Genomic DNA, 22,161 nt, shown 5'->3' on the forward strand with positions numbered 1-22,161 from the left:
TCCACCAACCCATCAACATGACGAGTCCTCACAATCACAAGCTATCTCTGTCTTCTATTGCCGAACTTACCATGCCGCAACCAGCGCACCACAGCATACCCGTCGACAAGTCCGAGGAGATACTAGTGAACCTGCTGAAAGGCTCCCGCGCTCCTTCCATGCCTCGCCGAGTCATTAATGAGAACGCCATCCTGCAGCCACTTTCCTCCGGCGACCTGGATAAGCTCTTCGAGGCAATGGAGGCAGGCCATGATCAGCACCCTACTGGTGATGAGAATGAGACGGCTCGGGTCAGTCATGGCACTCCTTGGGCGTTGACCCAGTGGAGGTGTTGCAACCTCCCATTTCCCAATTGAACTCCCACTCATAAGATAAAAACACCAAGCTGACAGCGAGAAGCAACTACTTTCTTTCGAAGCAACCAATACCAAGCCCACAGTGGTGGTTTCCACCACACCAGCTAAACAAGTCCGCACTGATACCACGCCGCCCAGCAAGAGGCGCAAACTATCCAGTAGCAAGACCAGCACGACCAGCAAATCGAGGAAGAGTAGACAAAACGGTCGAGACAAGGACTCGCCAACCAAGACGCCCAGGCCCATCCCGAATTCCTGGGATACGGCCCGGCCTGAGGACCGGCTTCTCGTGCAGTTGAAAGACCAACGCGCCAGTTGGGCCGAGATCACCGGTGCCTGGAACAGCGTGACGGGGCTTGACTACTCCGCGAAGAGTCTGAGTACACGGTACAGTCGCATTAAGATGAAGCTGGGCGCGGTGCATGGGGATGGTACAAGTATATATTTCTTTTCCTTTGCCTTCTTCCCTTTCTTTTGGTCTGCAAGTCCAATTGTGGATTGTGATACTAATGGTGGATGCAGAAAGCACTAGAGCAAGTCAAGAGCCAGAGACTGCTTGAGCCTGCAGGGCCTTTTTAAGACAGAGACGGGCTCGGTGGAACTAGAGAGGGGTTATGCGGCCACCAAATGTGAGAACAGGGTCGACGAGAGTGAAGTCTGAACCGTGAAGTGGATATTGAGAGTGGACCAGCGGTTTGTATGACTGATGTGAAACGTGGATCAACGTCGACCACAGCATTCATGAATAGATTTATCAAATGGATACCCAAAAAGAAACTCATCGCCATCATTGCATTGCCTTGCCTTTGCGCAGGATATCAAAATTCCCGAAAACGCCTCCCCACCAGCCCGCGATAGAAGAGATACCAAATCCAAGTCTCCCGCCGGTTGTCATTCAATCATAAATAGCAGAGAAAAGAAAGCAGAAAAAAGAAATAAACAAATCATAGCACACTCAGCTCGCGGCGACCTCCGCTCCGCACACTCATCCCCATTCCAGGCGGCAGCCCCGAGCTCCACTCCGACGAGGACGAGTCTCCGCGGGCTCGAGATTCGCTGGCACTAGTGCTCGCACCAATACTAATTCCCGCAGTGGTCAGGGACTCGGTGTCATCGATGGCGGGCGGGCCGCCAACCATCACAGGCCGGATCTTGGCTCCAACAAACCCACGACGGTCACGGCCAGTGCGGCCGCGGCCGAGCCAATTGTGTTTCAGGGCTTTGCTGAGTACTTCGATCCTCTCCTGGGCGGGATCATCTGTCTGCACGCTGGCCAGGACGCTGACACACTGCAGCATGCGGCCAACTGTTTCGGTGATGACGTGCGACACATCCGGTGTGCCGCCGCGGTGGATGATTGTAGGCCGTTGGTGAGAGGTCGGGGGCGAGGAGACAGACTGAAATATGAGTGGGTCTGGGTTGGACGAGGTGTTGGAGGTGGCGCGGCTGCGGGAGTCGCTGCTCGGGGGTCGCGGGTGTTGTGCGAGACCGCTCATTGAGTCGGTGTCTGTAAACCCGGTGTTGAGAAGGGTCGAAAATTGTGAGGTGTAGCTGCCGGGGCCGGCGTCCAGAGACGCGGCGGTGCCCGGGCGGCCACCGGTGCCGGTGCTTTTGGCTGTGACGCTGAGCGTGGGGAAACCAGAGTTAATGCTGTCGAGACTAAGCCGAGAGAACGTCGCCTTCAAGGTGTCGTAGCGATTGAGGATAATCCGGTCCCGGAAAGCCATCAATACCAGATTGCGTACTTCCAAGGACCCGCCTACTGGCAGCGCACCCCAGAATTCTTGGGCCTCGCGGCTGGTCATTAGAGACCCGCATCCTTTGAACTCGAGGTCCAGCGGCAGGAATACGGCTTGAATGAAGGGTAGGATCGTGCCGAACACCAACATCCAGATCTGTACCAGATGCGGTATCAGTTTCTCGTCTAGGATACCCATCAAGGAGCTGTGGTTCAACGTAGCGAATCCGGTTTCGAGAAGTTCTTGTAAGTCGGTGATAACAGTAGTGGGGTCACGTTTTTGCACACAGCGCTGCAGATGTACCAGGACGAGCTTGTTGAGGTCTTCAATCGCAATCCGTACATCCTCGCCGTCGAAGATAACGAGCAGTTTTGCCTTGAGAAAGTCCCACGCGTCTTCCGGGCTCATGTTGTTCAGCCCAAATCCCTGCAATGTCTCGCGCAGTAGAGCCTCGCCCAAGGGACCTCCTGGATTGCCTAGCGAAGAAGGACCCGTCGCGCCCGGCGTTGGGACGCCGCCGTTAGAATAGGCCAGCCATTCCATCTGCTCAGATTCTGCCAGTGCCTTTTCCTCCTTCTTCTTCTCACGGAGGGCCCGCCCGCCATGCAGGATGTCCAGCCCGCTGACGGATTTGCCAAAGGCCGTCCCGGGGGCCGGAGTTGCAGGGCCGGTAAAAGAGTAAAGAGACTGGGGGGCATTAGGATCGGCTGGACGGGAGTTACTTGCAGCTGATGACAGCGGCAGATTATAATTATCATCGCCGCCGCGATCTTTGAGTTTAAGTTTCGGCCGGGACAGAAAGTGGTGCTTGTGTTTATCCTTGTCCTTGTCCTTTTCCTTTTCCGGGGCCGGAGGTCGATCGGCGGGCACAACCGTGCTCACAGAGGCATTGGACAAGTTGTACATGGAAGAATTATTGGATGGTAGATCAGCCAGAGTGGTGGTAGACGCGCTGACCATGCGGGACAGCCCGCTCATCTTGCTCGGGGACGGCAGGCCGCGGTCTTTGCTGAACGGGTCTTTGTCCCGACTGATCCCGATGTGCTTTGGCTTAGAGAAGAGCCTCTTCTTTTTCTGTTTCTCGGGTTGTTGCTGTGGCGGTTGGGCCCCGGCTCGCGGGAACACCACGTTGGCGGCTGTTGTGGCTACGTTCCCTGGTGGGGGCTGGGGAGGGGCTGGCGATGGCTGGTTGACACGCAGCGGAGCGGGCATGAGCGGAGGGGGAGGCGCTTCCACTCCGGCGTGGGCGCGGGCCCTCGTCAAGTGGGCTAGCAACGGTTTGGGGGCGCTTGGTCTGCTGCATGGCTGCCTGGGCGGCAATCCGGGAAGCGGACACCGTCGGCACCTGGTCGGACGAGGCTGTCGGTAGGGACGGCTCAAAGAAGCCTTGCGAATGGTGTCTCGATCGAATCCGCGGCAGCTCAGCTGACGGGCCTCGACCGGACGGCCGCCGGCCAGACGAGTCCTGGGCTGGAGGCATCGGGCGTGCGGGCGAAGAGGTAGCGGAGGCAGACCGCGGGTTAGGGGAGAAGTAACCCGCCGCAGAATTCTGCGTGGTGACCGGGGTTATCGGAGCGGCAGAGACGGTGGTTACGTTGGAGGAGGCATCACTGCCGGAAGATCCGGGGGTGCCAATTCGTCTTCATCGGAGTCGTCATCTTCATCATCCGAAACCGGGGGCGGCTGGGGATGGCGATGGGCAGGAACGGGTGCTCGAGCCAGACGCCCCGGCGAATTGGGAGAGCGAACAGACGAGGTCATGATGTGTCCATGTTAAGGTGGTGTCGAGAGGGTGTTGAAGGGTTTGCGGTGGAAAGGGCGGGTGCCTGCAAAAACAGAGCCTCCTTCGTTCGGTTTGCTGATCGTCTCCCCACCACAATTCTTCTCTTCCATTCTTCTTCCTCTTCCTCTCTTCTCCCCCTTTTCACTTTTCCCTTCTTCCCCTCTATTACAAAATGGCCTCCCCCACTCCGTTGAATCTACACGCGGTCTACACCGCTCCACAGGCCAGTCGCACATTCGAGCATGCAATCCCGGTCGACTCTGCAACCGATGCTGTGGCCGCCAAGCAAGCCCACCTCACCGCATTGCAATCGTTCGTTCCTAAGCTGCAGGAAGAGATCAATGTCTTTCTGACCGAGCGTATGGAAGAGGACAAGAAGGCCCAGGGGCAGATCTCGGAGAAGGAGGCCAAGGAAGAAGAGAACTACGGCGAGGAGGTCGTCGAGGACGATGCATGAAATTCACACGATGCTATCTTGGGGTATCAAAAATCGCTGGAAACAGCCTCTACCACACACGCACAATACAAAAACCCAACAAATATAAAACACGAGAGAAAAAAACCCCGACAATGCTGAAAAGAAGGCATGGAAAGAACGCTACCCGGAACGAACAGTCGGTACTCGATTGGCGCAGCCCAGATGAACCACGGAGTTACTAGATATGGTCAGCGATGAACGAGCCAGAAAGGAAAACAAAAGAAGAAAACAGCACATCACACTTACTCGGGAAACACGTTGATCACGCTCCCTCCCAATCGTTTATGACATACGCCACAAATCCGCTCCTCGGTGACTGTGACGTGGCGAGCCCGGGTTGCCCCGCCGCGAACACCCTCGCCAACGACCAACTGTGCTTGGATCTGCATGTCGCGTGCTTTGCGCAAGCTGGCCACGATGCGGGCTTCGTTGAAGGCAGAGTTGGCCGCGCGCATCCGGCCTTTGAAGTAAAACTCCAACTCCTGCACAGGCAATACCCTGGGGATAAGACCTAGTGCCGCATCTGCCGGTAATCGAGACCCGTGCTTAGCCAGGACTGCCAGAGCCGGGCCATTTTGGGGCTGGTAGCCGTGTGGTGGTGCCAGATACAACGACAATAGGGTGAGGTAGATGGAGCTTTCGCTTTCTTCCTCGATCTTCTCGGTCAAGTGGACTTGGTTGCAGTACCTGTGGTGGTTAGCAAGAATAGCAAGAAATCTCAGGAAGTAGAATCTCACTCTTCTGCCTTCTCATGATCCTCAAGCTTGAAGACATAGATCTCCAGCGCTTGGCGGTGCTGGCCCATTTTGCTGAACACAATTGCGCGGGCTTCGTAAAACTCGGGATCTGGTATATGTCAATGAAACCTCGTTCTTCACTGGGGCCAACCAACTCACCCTCTCGGTTCAGCCGGTCCAGCATCTTCGCTGGCGAGTACTGCTCGCTCTCTCTTAACATGCCCAAGAACTTGGCCTTCCATTCCGCAGATGGCTTGTTGTGGATGAATTGATCCAGATACAAAACCAGTAATCTTTGGTGCAGGTCCGGTGTCAAATCGTTCCATTCATGGATGACATGCTCGAGGTACTGAATAGCAAGTTTGGGATCAATGCCCTCGAGGAATTCGAGGACTCGAGGCCGCGGTAGTGTCTCGGCGTTTTCGGTATCCGTCAGAAAAATCTCCATCCCCAGCTCTTGGCTAGTGCGCAGCGGCCATTCCCCGAATTCAAGAACCAGGTCGATCTGATCTGGAGAGAGATTCTGGAGGTATGCGATGGTGCGCGTGGGCCCACTGAGAAGGCCCGAGTCTTCTTGTCCAAAGCGCTGCAGTAATTTGAGGGCCTGGCGGTGCAGTCTCTTGCCATACAAAAAGTCAATCAGGTCATTGTACCGGCCGGTTTCCTCGAGCCTTTCCATGACCACCTCTGGGTCGCAGAAGTTGGCAATGCGGAAGAGAGACCCGGCCAGCGAGGGCGTTGCGTACATGTGCGCGCGAAACAGCGTGGTATCGACAAGCCGAGCCTTACTCTGGATTTGACTTGCGAATTCTTCTGTAGGGGGGAAGTCTAGTAGTTTGAGAACCGAATCACTGGCATCGTCTTTGGGCTCTGTTGGCACGGGAGCTTTCAGAGAACCGTCGGGGTTGAGGAACCGCTGAAAGCGTCGACGAACATCCGCTAGGTATCCCTGCAGCTCGCGGACAGCGACCTTGAGATCTAAAACTGAGTTAGAATAGCCAACGAGTCATCGAAACTTTGGGTCTTACCTTTTTCTTCATCACGGTTGCTGCTGGAATCACTGCCCTCATCGGTTCTCCGCAGAAAAGACCTGACCGAAGGCGCGTACATGGATGATTGACCCGGAGCAGCCGCTTCAGAGGATCCATCCGGTTGGGAGCCGTTGACTTTATCAGTATCTGGCTCAGGAATGGCGGAGAGATCACCCGCGATCAAACGAGGATACAGACGAATGACCGTCTCCGGAGGGGCCGTAATTTCGGTGAAGAGATCCAAAGAATCACGGTATTTGTGTAAAGCAAACAGACTCTGCGCCTTTTCCAGCCGGATGGCACGCAATCGACCGGGCTTATCCCGCAGAAGCGCATCCTCCAGCATTCCGAGGAGGCTAATCGCCTCGTCCAAGTACCCCTTTTCAACCAGAGCATCGATTTGCGTGTCATAACTCAGCCCCTCCATGCGCCAGATGGACCGGTCACTCGCCACCAAGAACCCTTTTCCGGCGTGGGCGAGACTGATGTTAGGCTGCGGGATGTGCAGAAGGCTAGCCGACGGCAGCGGGATGGATTGTAAAAGCGACAAGGTCTCCGGATTTCGAACCTCTAGCACTCCTTTGGCCGAGTCGTGCAGTGCCAGTAAAAATGGATAGGAATACCCGATCTCGACAGGGGCATGACTCCATGGGATTTGTCGCCGACCGAGGGGCTGGCCCTCTACGTCGATAAAGCGTGTATTGATATCCTTGGCCAGTAGAATCTGGCCCTCACGCAACCTCGTTGCCAGCGGCCGCGGCACCATGCCTCCCATGCCGATATAGCTCATACTCGCGACGCCGACGCCCGTGAACCGGCCGGACTCCTCGATACTGCCGGGCCCTGCCAGTTCGGCGACCTGGCCTGTCTCAATATGGACCATGACATAGTTCGAGCTCAGTCCCACCACTAGCCGAGTGGCAGATACCCAAGTCAGGGTTTTAATGCCGCTGACAAGGCTCAGCTCGGTGGTGTCGCGCTCTAGTTCCATGTCTTGCCAGACCCACATCAAGATCTTGCGTTTGACCGCGACGGCCAAGCGAGAGACAATGGCTGGGACATTGGTGTCGGGGTCGTTGACAACGTTTGAGGTGATTGCAAAGGCCGACGCGCCTTTGGTCTGGGCCAGTTGCTCGAGGGGCTCGTAGGTCTGGGCGTTGTGCAGCGAGACATAACCGCCAGACAGCGCGACCAGCACATTAGCCTCCTTAATTAGGGCGAGTTGTTCGATCTTATAGCGCGAGAACCTCTCCAGTTCGCGGAGGAGCTCGGTCGTCCCCTCGTCGGTGACACGGTAGATGCGTAGGCTGCCATTGTTGAGACCCGCCAGCAGGCGATCGCCATAGGCGAGGACTGAGTCGATCCTGGACTTGTCACGCGGCTTGAGCTCGACGAGCGGCCGCGCGGTGAATGCCGACAACATCGCTGAGGTCAATTCATGTCCTTTGGCGGGATTGCCCCCCCGGAGCTCTGAGGTGACGTCTGCTGAGTCATGGCTGAGTCAGTATTCTGCAGCCCTCTGCCCAGGCAGCTCTCGAGGTCTTGTTCTACTCTGATTATCATCAATTTCGATGGAGTATAAAAGAAAAACTACGAAAAATCATGAAACAATATAAGAATAAAGAATCGTATTGGAAGATGTTTTGGTATCCGAATCTCAACCCAAGCCAACCAGCAGAAATGACGCCCATCCGATGCAGATCTATGGTCCTATGGTTTGCTGTCCGCCGGGAACTCCTGATGCTTCGCCGAGGTGCCCTTGCCACGCCAGGTCGAGACGGCCGGGATGTCAGCCTTAAAGCGCTGTTCCTCGGTACCATAGGCGCGCGGGGTGAGCTTGATGAGTGTGTGCAGAGGCACCTCCATCCAGGGGCTCTTTTCCTGGGGCACGTTCATGAAGTAGGCGTAAATGCAGCGCAGCACCGCCTGGTGTGTGACAATCACAACGTTCTCGCTGCGCTCAAGTTCCATGATGATGGGTTCCAGCCGAATCACCACGTCACGGTAGGACTCGCCGCCGCGGTAGCGGTAGTTGTACTTGTCCTCGTCACGGGCAGCGAAATCTTCCGGGTACTTCTCAGCGATTTGCTCGTAGGTCAGGCCGTCGCATACCCCTGAGTCGAGCTCATCCAGCGCCTTCCACTCGAGCTTCTCGAATCCCGTTTCCGCGGTCAAATGGCGGGCTGACTGGATCGTACGGCGAAGCGTTGATGTCCAGATGACAATCTTGGTGTTGGGTGGAATCCCAGATTTGCGCATGAGCTCAGGCAGTGCGCGAGCATAGGCCTCGCCGCGCTCCGAGATGCTGGAATCGCCGCCAATACGCCCAGTGAGGTTGTATTCAGATTCTCCATGCTATATTCATCGTCAGCTTGGTGCCTGATTCGCACCAAAAGGAACTTGGAAACTTACTCGAGACAACCAGATCGAGCGGGGCTTGATATGGAGATTCTGGATGTAGTACACAAGGCGGCTGGAAAGATAGTCCTTGATCTGGTTGATGATCACGGTGGACCCGACGTTGATGAGCTTGACATAGGTGTAGTGCTTCTCGTTGTCGTCGATGGTCTCATATGCCTTTTCATAGTTGCGGATTCGGCGGCGGAAATCCAAGGCAGCCAGCTCGGGGTCCTGGCCCTTGTAGTCGGGAGAAGTGGTTTTGACTTCCAGGATGTTGGTCATGATCAGATCCTCATCATCACAGATGGACTCGACAAAGAGGGTTTCAATGTCGGCATCACGACACTTCTCGTAGATCCACTTTCGTCGGTCCTGGGTAGAATTGGTGGCATCCAGGATAGCCACCACCCCCTTGCTTGACTTGAACCACTGCAGCATGTCGGTCATGGCCATCTCTGCTGCTGCACGTCGCATGCGCTCTCCTTCTGCATTGTGCGGATCAAAGAAGGTAGCCTGCGGCTGTGGGGTGTTGTTGCGGCGGTAGCTGCCGACATTAAAAACCCGAGCCTGGACACCCACCCAGGCCAGATATCGCATGGCTGTCACTCAAAGTTAGCATGCTGGTCTATCCGCTCGAGACGGGAGCCGTACCTTTTCCCGCGATGAGGCTCTTGCCTCGGGCCGGGAGGCCCACCATCACCACACATATTTTCGACTCATCGGACTGAACTGGCAAGTTAACGGAGGCCATCTTGACCAGAGCAAGAAGTGCACGCAGTTAAATGAGCATGGAAGAAAGGCGTGCACAGATGGTGAAAGAAGTAAAGTCCAGAAGATAAGGTCAATCGGCGCGCAGCCGCGTTGCCTGATCCCCAACAATCTATACATCATATGGATGCCGAGACAATCATTCACTGTTGATGATGACTCGCGTTGCCTTCCAGGCCCATCGTCACCCCATCGACTTGAATCCATCCCAACCCTCGCAAGAATGCGTTGGACCGAGGCTGAGGGGTACCCCGCCGAGATGGCGGGGCCATAACACGCAGAGAATCACAATTGAAGCAAAGAAAAGAAGATCCAAGATACACTTACACTCGCAATGAACACCTTGTGTTGGCCCCGGGTCATACTCCCTGACGACATGCTGGGCTGATGGGAATTCGGTCGGGAAGAATAGGGACAAGCCGACCCGAAGTCGGAGAAACACCTGGACACACTCACGACATGTACAGGGGAAAGATGCAAGGTGAAGATCCTCGAGTTGGGGGGATAGCCAGAGCTCCGATCATAGAAATACCCTCGAAAACTATGAACATCAAAAAGAAAAAAAAGATATAAAAAAAAAGATAAAAAAGAAGATCGCAGGAATCGGGGCAATGCGGTGAGTCTGGAATTCTCCACTAACGTCATCTCGGTCAACTTTTCTTCTATCCCGATATTCTCTCTCAATGAGGCAATCCCGCGCCATTTTATGGGATTTTTGTGTTTTTCTCTGTTTTTCTCTACTAATTTTTTGCTTTCTTGCTGTTTAGGGCTCGGTCTCAGTTCGCTCCTCTCGTGGGCCCCGGGCCCGTTGCACTCGGAGCGGATTCCCCCATGGTCCCTCCTGGCCGCTCCGTGAATCCATGGCCTCTTGGGCTTCCTCTACGCTATGGAAGTCCACGAAGAGGTAGTAGTGGTCACCGGGTTCGAACCGTTTGGCCGGGTGAGGGGTGAAGAGCTTGCTGATATTCTCTCTGGACACAATGTCAGTCTGGAATCGAAATCGGTGGATCCCGGCACATACACATGGAGTCCTGTGAAAAAGGCGTGGACGCCGGTCTCGACATCTTGGTGTTCCGTCACTCGGGGCAGACCACCGACATAAACCCGTTTGCTGGAATCGCTGTGGGTTTTGGCGAAACTGGGGTTGCCCTGGCGGCGCCAGCGGTCGAGCGCAAATGGTGATCGGGTTTGATCTGGAGTGCGATCCGCCGACTTGGAGACCCCGGGCTTGATCTTGACGGGCCGGCCCAGCAGGTCTCGACCGTCGAGCTCGGTCATGGCCCGTTCGGCATCTTCCTTGGTGTTGAGATCGACAAAACAGTAGGACGGGTTCCGACCGGTGAAAGGATCAATGGCGATATCAATGCGCTCGCTAATCCAGAACTCAGTCGGTTAACCCCTCAGCGGGCAAATGCAGGCCTACATGGAAAATTCGGCCGTGAACAATGCCTCCACATCCTCTGACTTGGCCGTGTACGGCATGTTGCCCACGTATAAGCGGCGCCCTTCCGCAATGGCCTGGGGCACATGGGACCCTGGTCGGCTAAAGGCCACGCGGGGGTTATTCGAGCGCAGCGAGGGAGAGTCCGGGGCTGAAGAGCCCTTTGTACGCCAGTTAGGCGAGTGGAAGGCTCGCCCGGTGGTGCGGACATTTTCGTAGGGTGACCGGGGCGCTGTAGATGTGTAGATGGGCGTGTTAGCTATCTCGAGATCTTCATGGCTCCAATCTCACGCACTTTGCTCCTGGGGATGGTTCTCTGTGTCAGCCATGGCGAATCGTCGTCAGCCTCGAAGCACAAAATGGATGATTCTAGCGAAGTCGCACACAGCAACCGCAATCCGCGGGATTGCATTCGCCTTTTTTTTTGTTGAAGCCATGCAAACAGTGCAAAACAGCTGGTCTCCACTGCTCCACCGTGGGCTATTTATTAGCTGATTTTTTTTTTCTTCCCTCTATCCTTTTCTTCCTCCTCTTCAGTCCTTCAGGGTTCTCAGAATTGCAAAATAGTTCTGGCACCATGGATTGGTCTTACGTGGATGATCTATCCATTGGTTCAAGCATGAGCATCCCATGAGTTCATCAAGACCTCATCGCTGGACCTCAAGAGGTGATGGCAGGTGAATCTCGTACCTGGCCATACACCAACACCTAACAAACATGAAGCTCTTCCTGATCCGCCATGCTGAATGCGAGCATAATGTGGGCAAGACATCGTATGTGCGCGGGATGAGCTTCAATGAGTGCAAACTGACTTTGGGGGGCTTCAATCTTCCAGAGGCAATGCCGACCACTCTGGTCTGACCGATCTTGGCAAGACCCAGGCACAGCTCCTGGCGCGTCACTTCCGAGATCGAACCGTCTGCTTCACGCATGTCCTGTCCTCGGATTTGGATCGCGCGACCGACACTGCCCGTGTGATTTGCCAGTACCAGCTGGGCAGCGGGCCGTTGCTCGAGCCGATTCAGACTGAGGCCTTGCGCGAGCAGTGGTTTGCCTCGGGCAAGGAGCCAGGAAGCCGGCGTGGCCCGTCAGAAGAGTCAATGTCGTCGATGCGGGCCCGGGCCAACGGGTTCTTGCGCGACCACATCCTGCCACTCCTGGCGGACCGCGCCCGCAACGATGCTGTGGTAGCGGTTGTTGCGCACGGCATCATTTTGCAGGTCGTGTGGGCGTGTTTGGCCGATCTCTTTGCGTCGTTCTATCTGGCCCGCAACGTGGACTCGGCCGCTTCCGATTACATGCATCCCGTGTGGTCGAACACGGGGGTGTTGGAGTTGGACATTTGGACTGGTGGCTTGCCCGAGGAAATGGTGCTGGTCCATGCGGTGCATCCCGATGTCAAGCCCCCCTGGCTGGTTAGTCTGGACCAGCCTCCCATGGAGCACCCGTTGGCGGGATGGTCCGTGACCATCATGGCGGTGGACAGCACGGTGCATCTCGATGGAAATCTCCATACGATGACGGTGCCCGATAGCCCCCATCGCTCGCGACAGCAGCCGATGGACGATTTCTATCGCTTGACGGGGACAGCATAATCTGCCTACCTGTCTCAGCCTTACTGGTGAGTTGTCTATCTTTTCCCCATTCTTTTCTCCAATGATGAAGCACAATTTCACACAGACCTGTTCTGAAATATTATGAGGACAATCAATTGTTCCAACTGCTGTCTGAAGGAGCTTTTTATTTTGTTTCCGTTTCAACATTATGATGAACTCAGCTAATGTGGTTCAAAGACTCCCAGGTATAACGTTTATCGAGATAGAAATGCAAGTTTTCAAACAAATATATCAGGATATAAACCATGTATCGTAAACAAGATAAACATAGCAGAAACTCACAGCCAAACCTATACCACATCGTATCAAGCATTGTAGCCCAGATCCTGCGCCGGAGCTGCATCCTCGCGCTCCCACAGAGTCTCAGGCCGGACATCACGGCGCAGGAGGTAACGCTTAACACAATACGGAATCTGGCGCAACCCATACTGGGCATGAAAGCACGTCGAGACCGAAAACACCTGATCTAGCTCCTCGAGGGTCTTGCCCTTGGTCTCGGGCAGAAACAGGAGCACCAGCCACCACCCGACAAGGTTCCAACTGCCGTACCACGCAAAGCCGCCCTGGGCAGTGAAAGCGCTGCGCAGCGAGGGCCAGGTGACACCGAGAAGGAAATTGAAGAACCAGGTGGTTGCCGTCGCCAGCGCCATGCCGTACGACCGCACGTACAACGGGTATGCCTCGGCCGAGTATGTGAAGGGCACAGGACCTTCGCCTGGTGAGTATACGATGCCGAAAAGGTATGTGCCCAGGGCGATGCAGGCGATGCGCGCTGTGTGGCTGGTCTCTTCGGGGATCCAGAAGCTGAACCCCGTGAAGAACATCGACAGTGCCAGCAGCGGGAATGTGCATAGGAGCAGGTTCCGTCGTCCGAACGTGTCGATCGTGTAGATGGCTGGGATTGCGAACAGCCAGTTGATCATGCCCCAGCCGAGGGAGGCTCCCAGTGCTGCGGCGGGAGAGAAGTTTGCTTCGAGGAAGATCTCTGAGGAATAGTAGGCAATGACGTTGACGCCGCAGAACTGATCTGGTTAATTTTATATTCCTTCTTTGAAGAGCCTATGCTTCAGTTGAAAAGCGACACTCACCTGCTGTGTAAACATGACAATCTCCGATGCCAGCATGGCGCGGCGGTTCCGCGGCACAGTGATCAACTCCAGCAGCTTGTTCTGGCCGAGCTTCATGCTGTTCTCCGCCTCGAGCAGAGTATGCATGTAGTAGAGGTCGCGGGCAGCCTGCATCTTGTGGTGACGCAAGGTGCACATGGACTGGTAGGCGCGGTAGTATTGCTTCTGGCTCATGTACCAGCGCGGCGACTCGGGGCACGCAAAGACAAAGCAGCACACCACGAGGGCCGGAAACATGGCCGAGGCCATCATGCAGCGCCAGTTGAGACCAACTATGGCGGGAGTGTCGGCGACCTTGAAAAACATCAGGTCAGCCGCGTAGCCGAGCATGATCCCGAATGCCGTCCACATCTGCCACTGCATGACCAAGGCACCGCGGATGGCCGGCGGCGCCGTTTCGGCCGCGTAGATGGGAACCGTGGCTGATTTAGGGCCGATCCCGAACCCCAGCGCGAACCGTGCCACGAACATGGCCCACCATGTCGACACGAACCCTTGCCATAGACAGGCAATTGCTGAAAAGCAGCAGGTCAGGAAGATGGTGCCACGGCGGCCGAACCAGTGATTGAACGGGACTGTCAGCCAGGACCCGACGACAGCGCAGCACAGATATGGTGCCGAGTTTACCAGTCCCACCAGCCAGGTACTCCTTGGGCTGTCATCAGCGATGCCGAACTGATGCTTGTACCAGATCTGGGCTCCGTTGACCACGGTCTCATCTAGAAGAAAGTCGGGTCAGCACTCGTTTTCTTTCTTGGTTATTCGTCAAGTCTCTATCAAGCCCTTACCCATTCCCTGAACGGCCGCTGATAGCGAACACAGCGCAATGACCGCATACATCGTCCAAGGCTGCGACCAGCGATGCGCAAACTCGCGCCGCAGCACCTCTTTTTCCTGGGTAGTCAATCCAGCAACGGTGGCGTAGCGCTCGGGGGACTGGGCCAGCACGGCACCCAGCTCAAAGGCACGGATGTCCGACTCATCACCAATTTCGTGGGCGATGGCAAAGTTGCGGCCCTGCTTCCTGAGATCGGCATGACTGAAACCAGCAAGCGGATTGGAGAGTTTGGCGTTGATATTGCGACGGGCGCGCTCGGCGGCCGTGCCAAACGTGCGCTGGGGGACAAACTTGCCCGGCGCGGGGGCTGTGGCAGTTTGTTCGTGTTCGATCATCGTGCCTAGTTTGCCAGACATAATGGGTGAAATGGGGACATCACCGGGTTATGAGGGCATCGAGGAGAAAGAATCGAGGCAAACAAACAAAGAAAGATCAGAAAAAATAACGAGAAAAAGAGAAAAAAAAACTCCAAGCCCGTAGACACATGACTCTTCTTTCTTTCTTTTTTTTTTTCTTTCGCACTCTCTTTCGCCGGACACTCGAAATCGCGCAGGACCAAGCCCGGTGGGTCCAACTGTCAAAGAACGGCCAAAAAGCTCGCTGGGAGGCACTTGGGGGCCCAAACTAGGGGGGAAGGCCAGGGTGTGGGCAGCAGAGAGAGAACAAAGGATCGTGTTTTGGGGATCAACTGGGTTTAGGCCATAGGGGCTGCTCGGCCATTTTAGCCTGGAGAGAGAGAGAGAGGGATTTAAGGGACTGAGTATGATCAATTAGCACGAATACCAATACTCCTAAGCCACGGGGCCAATGTAACCCGAGTGGATATTAACGGAAATTAGGAACATGAGAGATAATGGGGTTTTAGATCAGTAATTGTCGCTAACTGCTAGACATCCAACGACACTGGGTATACTAAGGATACCAAGTATACGAAGGATGTCGATGGTCTACTTCCCCTAACCCCGGACCCACACAATGCGGGGAATGTCACGCTTTTGTTTTATTTGTTTTTATTTGTTTTATGGCGAAAAGGGGTGAATGATAGAATATTAAAATATATATCTATACCTGGTCATTCTAGAATTATATAAATTCTCGCTTTTTGGAGAAAACTCAGGGGCTATCTGCCACACTATCCGCCTGTTTTGCGAGTCTCTTGCGACTATCAAGAGACGTGAAGAGGTCCCCTGACGCAACAACCGGGTGGAGTCGGCAATGACCGGCATAAATATGTCAACCATCAACTACGCTCTCTCTTACATCTGCCTCCTACTGATGATTTCAGACCGGATATATTTCGATCCCCAACTCGGAACCATCAATACCTTCTATACCAGGCAGTATCCGGATGTTGCCCGACACCATCACTGACAACCAACCCGGGAATTCCCGACGACGTTCCTACAGACGGAGCCAGAGCTTCTAGAAACCTTCTCCACTGGAGCCGTGGACGGACCTAAGAATGACGTCGGGAAAGCTCGCCAGTGGCGGACGGGCTTTTGCCTCTCCACACTCCCCGAAGCTAAACACAAACATTCAAGCCACATGGCCCGAACCTGATGCACCGTCCATGGTTGCCGAACCGAAGAGAGACAGTTGGGCTGGAAGCCCCCCCCTCTCCGATTTTACCCCCGCCCGCGACAACACGGAAGACAGAAAAGTGATAAGATGGCTGCAGTGCGGTCGACAGCATGAGACACGCCCCCGGCACCATGCCCTGCCACCCTCGCGCCGCTTGCCTCGCACCGTGGCCGAAGCGTTCGAGCAGCCCCCCAGCATTGTTGTTTGGGAACGGAGCCGGGAACGAGGCCATCAGCATCGGTGTGATCATCTTCGTTTCCATCGCGCTCTACAACGCACTCGAGCTGGCGGTGCTCATCCCCGTGAGCTTTCAGCGCTACCGCACCCTATACTTCTGGGCACTTCTGACTTCGGCCATGCTGGGGGTGATCCCCGCCGGGTTGGGGACAATATTCCAGTTCTTCAGTCTCACCCCGCTGTGGGTGAGTCTACTGCTGGCCAACATCGGGTTTGTCATGATGGTGCCGAACCAGTCCGTGGTGCTGTACTCGCGTCTGCACCTGGTCTCACAAAACCATCGGATGCTGCGCTTCCTCAAGTGGCTGATCATCGTCGACACCGTCCTCCTGCTCATCCCAACGATCTCACTGAATTTCGGTTCGGCATACGTCCCCACCTCGCCGGGCTGGACCAAGGGTTTCGAGGTTGTCGAGCGCATTCAATTAACCTGGTTCTCGGCACAGGAGACCCTGATCTCATCGGTGTATATCGTGGAAACCGTGCGCATGATCCGGCTCAGCCCTGACGGCGACAAACGCCGGCACAAGATTCTATATGAGCTGCTTGCCATCAACGTCGTGGCCATTGCCATGGACCTGGCACTGCTGGTTCTCGAATTTCTGGGGTTTTATTTCACACAGATTATCCTCAAAGCCACCGTGTACAGCATCAAGCTCAAGCTGGAGTTTGCCGTGCTGGGTATGTTGGTTTCGATTGTGCATGCACATTCATCGGATCCGGTCTGGTATGGCGAGTGGAGTCCGTCGGGGTCTACTTGATGTATACAGCGTACTTATCATATGCATTACTGTACGTATAAATGGAATTTATATAAATGCACATCCTCTATGCATTATTGATATAGCTGTAAATCAACGTCCTGGCTCCACCCGACCCGACCCGCCGCGGGGGCGGTCCGCTGTCGGATGAAACTGATGCACGTTCCGACGCGCATCGGCTGTACTTTGCTTGAATTGTGTGTTGCATAGTGGAGGTAAGCTTAGGTTTATAGTTTGGTCTCTACTGAGCTTCCGATGCGGGGTCTCCGTATATAAAAATGGTTGGACACCGCAGTTTTGCTTTCAATTGTATACCGAGAACTATTCCCTCTCATCCCAACCCCAACATATACCCTCAACCTACAACATGCTGGGAAAAGTCGCCCTCGAAGAAGCCTTTGCGCTTCCCCGATTCCAAGAAAAGACCCGCTGGTGGGCGGGCATGTTCGCCACTGATGTTGAAAAGCACGTCGCCGAGATCACCGACGTCGACTCCCTCCGTCTGAACTTTGCCGAGCGCCATGGCGTGGGCCTCCAGATCCTGTCGTATACTGCACCCGGTGTGCAGGATATCTGGGATCCCAAGGATGCACAGGCGCTGGCGGTGGAGATCAATGATTATATCGCGGGCAAGGTCAAGAAGCACCCGGACCGGTTTGCTGCTTTTGCGTAAGATCCTTATCTCATAAACATTTCTTTCTTCATCAAGTATTTAGATACTACCTAGTTATACCGATGCTGATATAACGACAGCACACTATCCATGCACGACCCCCACGAAGCAGCCCAGGAACTTCGACGGTGTGTAACACAGCATGGGTTCCTTGGTGCACTCGTCAATGACACACAGCGAGCCGGGCCCGACGGCGACGAGATGATCTTCTACGACAACAGCAAATGGGACCCATTCTGGCAAACTTGCACCGAGCTCGACGTGCCACTCTACTTGCACCCACGCAATCCCACCGGCACAATCTACAACAAGCTCTGGGCCGACCGCAAATGGCTCATTGGGCCGCCGCTATCCTTCGCCCAGGGAGTCAGCCTGCATGTACTGGGGATGGTGACAAACGGAGTCTTCGACCGACACCCAGGACTGCAGATCATCCTAGGCCATCTGGGCGAGCACATCCCGTTCGACTTGTGGCGCATCAACCACTGGTTCGAGGACCGCAAGAAGCAGCTGGGGCTGCGCGAGACGTGCCGCAAGACCATCCGCCAGTACTTTGCGCAGAATCTGTGGATCACGACCTCGGGCCATTTCTCGACTCCGACGCTGCATTTCTGTATGGCGGAGGTTGGGGCGGACCGGATTCTGTTTTCCATTGATTATCCGTTTGAGACCTTTGCGGATGCTTGTGACTGGTTTGATGCTGCTGAGTTGTCGGAGACGGATCGGGCGAAGATTGGACGGGAGAATGCGAAGAAACTGTTTAAGCTGGGTCCTTATAAGGATAGCTCGTCTTAGATCTTCGAAGAGGATATCCACGAATACCCTCTGCGTTTGAAGATTGTGCATAGCAGACAATAGTGGAAATGAAATCGGCTCACTGATATGAGTGGACATGCTAAGTCGTTTGAATTGTTGAACATCACAAGAAATCTGAGAGAACATGTATACCTGTCATTCCAGGTCAAGTCCGAAGAAAATCATGCTTGGGTATCACCATATCATCATGAACGCCATAAAAACAAATCCCATGCAATTACCAGCTACTGTGCCGCATGCACCTCGAAGCACTGCTCCCACACCTCGGCCGAATCGCAAAGCTGCTGCAGAGCCGGCGTAAAGTACTTCTCGCGGATATCGCGCGTGGTGGATGTGTACACGGCATAATTCTCAATGCAGCGCGTCATGACATCCCAGATGGCGAGGAGAAAGCGAGACAGTTCGAGCCGGTCCGGATTGGGTTTTTCTTCTTGCAGAATCTGACGGTTGCGACGATGGAGAAAGGCCGTGTGCACCCATCCCTCGTACAGCTCCAGGTACAGGGTCAGCAGGCGGCGTTCGAGGGGGCGAGGCTTTTTGAGATGGCTGACGAAAACCCAGTAAGAAATAAAGGCAGAGAACCAAAGAAACCAAAACGAAGAGCTTTCACTTACACTGTCACTACGCTGGCCATGCGCCGGTATCGCACGTACACCGTCACCTCCTCTTCCTGGGAAATCTGGCCCACGATGAACGCGACCTGGCTGGCCGTCTGCAGATGTTCCTGCAGCATCTCGTCCATCCACGCCAGGTACATCAGGATGGTGGAGGCGAGGTCCTTGGCGTCGGTAGTCTCGCGTGGAGCCAGGAAGTCATCGCCGCGGCAGAAGAGAACGTGGTTGAGGCGGAGAGTCATGTTGGTGAGAGCAATGAAGCGGTCGCGGGTCTGCTTGCGCAGCTGTGGCAGAGACAGCAGTTCCTTGATGGCGTCAAGGGCCTGGGTCTGCATGGAGTGGCCATTTTCTGTGGCGAGGGAGATGGGGACGATTTTGGGGTCGACTTGCTGGCTGCGGATCTGGTCCTGCACGGCTTTGGCGAAGGCGTACTTGTAGGCTTCCTCGTGCTGCACATCCACAGCAGCAGACTCCTCGTAGACAGGGAATGGCTCTTGGTCATTGTGGGCTGGCGACGAGGACTGATCAGAGTCCGAATCGAGGGTGAGCTGCGAGCGCACGGCAGCCAAGAGGGATTTTTCTGGGAAGTCGGCCATCGCTGAAGCAGAAAAACAGAAGAAAAACACAGGTGCAAATACGAAGAGATAAGTTAGGGGAGAGGGAGAGGAGGAGATAAAAAGGGAGAGGAAGAAGGCAGTGCTTTGTTGGGAAGTCACACGGTGAAGTGAGAGAAGACTATATTCAAGATATCAGATGCTATGCGACAGGAATGTACCACCCCTCAATCCACAGACGCTCAGAGTGAAAAAAAAAGAAACAGTCCATACGATCGAGACGGGGCCTGCCTTCCCCATGGAGGCTGCTTGATAATTGAAGCTGGTCGAGGACAAGGAACAAAACGCTCCAGGCGTCACCCAACTCAGCTTCTCAAGCAGACACTCCACGAGTTAAGAAGGGCAGTGTCATTCTTCGCGCCGTGACTGATTGACGTGTCATTGAGAGGAGCACGGCAACTCAAAGTGGCGCGGAATAAAAATAGGAGGTTATTCGTCCTTGGGATGTTCTTCTTCTTCCTCCGGCAAGGGCACATCCATGACCTTTTCGCCGGCTTTTTCTAATGTGCGTCTACTCCATGACCGGACGCCCTTCCATACTGCCTGGGGTAGAGTTAGCACCAAGAGTTTTCAAATAAAAACCCAGACGATAGTACATACCCAAAGAAATGTGCCGACACCAAGTAGGATCACCACCCAATTCAGGTTGGCAACCCGATTGCGGCCAGTATTCCGGCCGGTCGATACTACGCCCGATGAGCGCATGTTCCAATAGAATGGAGACAGAGTAAACAACGCCTTGAGGAAGGACAACATGCCCAAGGACGCCAGGCCCTTGATGAAATGCGCAACCCACGACGCCTCTTCTTCCAGTTCCACGTCTGGGTAAATGTCCACAGGACCGACGTAGAAATCAATGAGGGGGTCAGCAACGAATCCAAGTAGGAAGATAGTTAACAGAAGAATGCCGAGTGTTAAAACTAGTTGGGCGGCGGCGCTACTGATCCAGCGGGCCCATGTCAGACGCCCTAGCCGATACTGAAAGCCGCAAGTGGGACATTGCCAGAAGTTCCTCGTCCCATATTTGGGGTCGGCATGTCGCCAGGACTGGAGACAGCCCTCATGGACGTAGCGCGAGGACCCTTTGCATGGGCAGGGACGTAATAGGCGGCCGAGCTCAGGGTCGGGCGACTCATAAATCACACGCGGCTTCTGCAGGAATTCAGAGGGCTGGAAGGTCGGCTGGACTGTTTCCAGGCAGATCCGACAGACCCGAGGTGGATGATCCGAGTCCATTACTCACTTTCGAGCATTTGGGAGAAATGGATGTGAAGAAGAAAGAAAAGCGAAAAGTCCAAGCGAAGAAAACGAAGAGGCCAGCTGGGCCCACCCTAACCCCATCAGGTCACCGCCTAACAGCTCCCAGCTCGCGTCAAACGTCACCCAACATCTGCCTGCTTCCTCCCCTTCATCAACTTTGTCTTTTCTTGTGTGGTCTCTGCTTGCTTCTGTAACCTCGGATCATGGCGGACCGCTACTCGTTCTCTCTCACGACTTTCTCTCCCAGGTAAGGATAGCTTCCCCGGATTGAATGACCGTGCTCACACCCTATTACAGTGGAAAGCTGGTGCAGATTGGTAAGATCGACTCGACGACATTGATGTTGCAATGAGCTTGAACTGATGACTCTCAGAATATGCCTTGAATGCAGTTAACCAGGGAGTCACGGCCCTTGGCATTAAAGGTATGTGGCTGGTAGTTTGATTCGAGGTCCTGTGCCAGAGCTGACCATCACAGCCACCAATGGCATCGTGCTCGCGACGGAAAAGAAGTCCTCCTCGCCGTTGATTGATCCTCCCTCGCTGTCAAAGATCTCTCTGATCACGCCCGACATCGGCATGGTCTACGCCGGCATGGGCCCTGACTACCGGGTGCTGGTCGACAAGGCCCGCAAGGTGTCCCATACGGGCTACAAGCGCATCTACAACGAATACCCTCCTACCCGGATACTGGTGCAGGACGTCGCCCGGGTGGTGCAAGAAGCCACACAGTCCGGTGGTGTGCGGCCGTACGGTGTGAGTCTGTTGGTTGCCGGCTGGGACGAGGGTGTGGAGCCAGAGACCGGCGAGGCCCACAAGGACGACGACCCGGAGAAGACCCCGGGCAAGACTGGTGGAATCCGAAAGGGTGGCCCGAGTCTGTACCAGGTCGACCCCAGCGGCAGCTATTACCCGTGGAAGGCGACGGCCATCGGCAAGCACGCGACGAGCGCCAAAACATTCCTGGAGAAGCGATACACCGAGGGCATGGAACTGGAAGATGCCATCCACATTGCGCTGTTGACACTCAAGGAAACCATTGAGGGTGAGATGAATGGCGACACAATAGAGATTGGTAAGCGCCCATTCCGGGACCAACCTGTCTACCTCGCTAGGTAGCTAGGGCCATGATTGACACTGACACCTGCGACAGGGATTGTGGGCCCGCCGGCGGACCACCTGCTGGGATTTGAAGGAGTGGAGGGAGCCAAGGGACCGCGATTCCGCAAGTTGACCAAGGGTCAGATCGAGGACTACCTGACCAACCTATGAACAGGGGCAAGATATGACAC

The 22,161-nt window shown here is 54.9% G+C and overlaps 13 protein-coding genes across 13 annotated transcripts; 6 read left to right on the forward strand and 7 right to left on the reverse strand.

Moving 5' to 3' along the window:
• Positions 1–17: 17 nt before the first annotated feature.
• NUU61_009562 (uncharacterized protein) lies at positions 18–916 on the forward strand (the record flags this gene model as incomplete). The annotated part of the gene is made up of 3 exons (XM_056660087.1): positions 18–290; positions 400–787; positions 879–916. The coding sequence occupies 3 exons, from the start codon at positions 18–20 to the stop codon at positions 914–916; spliced, it is 699 nt and encodes a 232-aa protein (XP_056506585.1).
• A 384-nt stretch (positions 917–1,300) lies between these two features.
• NUU61_009563 (uncharacterized protein) lies at positions 1,301–3,856 on the reverse strand (the record flags this gene model as incomplete). Its single annotated transcript, XM_056660088.1, has 2 exons — positions 1,301–3,644; positions 3,690–3,856. The coding sequence occupies 2 exons, from the start codon at positions 3,854–3,856 to the stop codon at positions 1,301–1,303; spliced, it is 2,511 nt and encodes an 836-aa protein (XP_056506586.1).
• Positions 3,857–4,050: 194 nt separating this feature from the next.
• NUU61_009564 (uncharacterized protein) lies at positions 4,051–4,335 on the forward strand (the record flags this gene model as incomplete). The annotated part of the gene is made up of 1 exon (XM_056660089.1): positions 4,051–4,335. One exon carries the CDS (start codon positions 4,051–4,053, stop codon positions 4,333–4,335), a length of 285 nt encoding a protein of 94 aa, XP_056506587.1.
• Positions 4,336–4,476: 141 nt separating this feature from the next.
• NUU61_009565 (putative vacuolar morphogenesis protein AvaB) lies at positions 4,477–7,547 on the reverse strand (the record flags this gene model as incomplete). The annotated part of the gene is made up of 5 exons (XM_056660090.1): positions 4,477–4,534; positions 4,603–5,043; positions 5,094–5,202; positions 5,253–6,071; positions 6,122–7,547. 5 exons carry the CDS (start codon positions 7,545–7,547, stop codon positions 4,477–4,479), a joined length of 2,853 nt encoding a protein of 950 aa, XP_056506588.1.
• A 287-nt stretch (positions 7,548–7,834) lies between these two features.
• On the reverse strand, positions 7,835–9,275 carry NUU61_009566 (bifunctional nucleoside/nucleotide kinase/histidine phosphatase family protein; the record flags this gene model as incomplete). The annotated part of the gene is made up of 3 exons (XM_056660091.1): positions 7,835–8,479; positions 8,537–9,123; positions 9,176–9,275. The coding sequence occupies 3 exons, from the start codon at positions 9,273–9,275 to the stop codon at positions 7,835–7,837; spliced, it is 1,332 nt and encodes a 443-aa protein (XP_056506589.1).
• A 780-nt stretch (positions 9,276–10,055) lies between these two features.
• On the reverse strand, positions 10,056–11,062 carry NUU61_009567 (uncharacterized protein; the record flags this gene model as incomplete). Its single annotated transcript, XM_056660092.1, has 4 exons — positions 10,056–10,263; positions 10,314–10,664; positions 10,716–10,965; positions 11,029–11,062. The coding sequence occupies 4 exons, from the start codon at positions 11,060–11,062 to the stop codon at positions 10,056–10,058; spliced, it is 843 nt and encodes a 280-aa protein (XP_056506590.1).
• Positions 11,063–11,450: 388 nt separating this feature from the next.
• Positions 11,451–12,328, forward strand: NUU61_009568 (histidine phosphatase family protein; the record flags this gene model as incomplete). Its single annotated transcript, XM_056660093.1, has 2 exons — positions 11,451–11,506; positions 11,569–12,328. The coding sequence occupies 2 exons, from the start codon at positions 11,451–11,453 to the stop codon at positions 12,326–12,328; spliced, it is 816 nt and encodes a 271-aa protein (XP_056506591.1).
• Positions 12,329–12,654: 326 nt separating this feature from the next.
• Positions 12,655–14,670, reverse strand: NUU61_009569 (Major facilitator superfamily domain general substrate transporter; the record flags this gene model as incomplete). The annotated part of the gene is made up of 3 exons (XM_056660094.1): positions 12,655–13,371; positions 13,438–14,195; positions 14,265–14,670. The coding sequence occupies 3 exons, from the start codon at positions 14,668–14,670 to the stop codon at positions 12,655–12,657; spliced, it is 1,881 nt and encodes a 626-aa protein (XP_056506592.1).
• Positions 14,671–16,026: 1,356 nt separating this feature from the next.
• NUU61_009570 (uncharacterized protein) lies at positions 16,027–16,893 on the forward strand (the record flags this gene model as incomplete). The annotated part of the gene is made up of 1 exon (XM_056660095.1): positions 16,027–16,893. The coding sequence occupies one exon, from the start codon at positions 16,027–16,029 to the stop codon at positions 16,891–16,893; it is 867 nt and encodes a 288-aa protein (XP_056506593.1).
• Positions 16,894–17,260: 367 nt separating this feature from the next.
• NUU61_009571 (amidohydrolase family protein) lies at positions 17,261–18,361 on the forward strand (the record flags this gene model as incomplete). The annotated part of the gene is made up of 2 exons (XM_056660096.1): positions 17,261–17,562; positions 17,647–18,361. 2 exons carry the CDS (start codon positions 17,261–17,263, stop codon positions 18,359–18,361), a joined length of 1,017 nt encoding a protein of 338 aa, XP_056506594.1.
• Positions 18,362–18,606: 245 nt separating this feature from the next.
• On the reverse strand, positions 18,607–19,592 carry NUU61_009572 (uncharacterized protein; the record flags this gene model as incomplete). The annotated part of the gene is made up of 2 exons (XM_056660097.1): positions 18,607–18,928; positions 18,997–19,592. 2 exons carry the CDS (start codon positions 19,590–19,592, stop codon positions 18,607–18,609), a joined length of 918 nt encoding a protein of 305 aa, XP_056506595.1.
• Positions 19,593–20,039: 447 nt separating this feature from the next.
• On the reverse strand, positions 20,040–20,846 carry NUU61_009573 (E3 ubiquitin-protein ligase MARCH; the record flags this gene model as incomplete). Its single annotated transcript, XM_056660098.1, has 2 exons — positions 20,040–20,153; positions 20,211–20,846. 2 exons carry the CDS (start codon positions 20,844–20,846, stop codon positions 20,040–20,042), a joined length of 750 nt encoding a protein of 249 aa, XP_056506596.1.
• A 227-nt stretch (positions 20,847–21,073) lies between these two features.
• On the forward strand, positions 21,074–22,141 carry pre8 (proteasome core particle subunit alpha 2; the record flags this gene model as incomplete). Its single annotated transcript, XM_056660099.1, has 5 exons — positions 21,074–21,117; positions 21,168–21,187; positions 21,244–21,294; positions 21,348–21,944; positions 22,023–22,141. The coding sequence occupies 5 exons, from the start codon at positions 21,074–21,076 to the stop codon at positions 22,139–22,141; spliced, it is 831 nt and encodes a 276-aa protein (XP_056506597.1).
• Between the last annotated feature and the right edge of the window lie 20 nt (positions 22,142–22,161).

Source organism: Penicillium alfredii (assembly GCF_028826965.1).
Source record: "Penicillium alfredii strain IBT 34128 chromosome Unknown utg000012l_segment0_segment0, whole genome shotgun sequence".
Lineage (NCBI taxonomy): Eukaryota > Fungi > Ascomycota > Eurotiomycetes > Eurotiales > Aspergillaceae > Penicillium > Penicillium alfredii.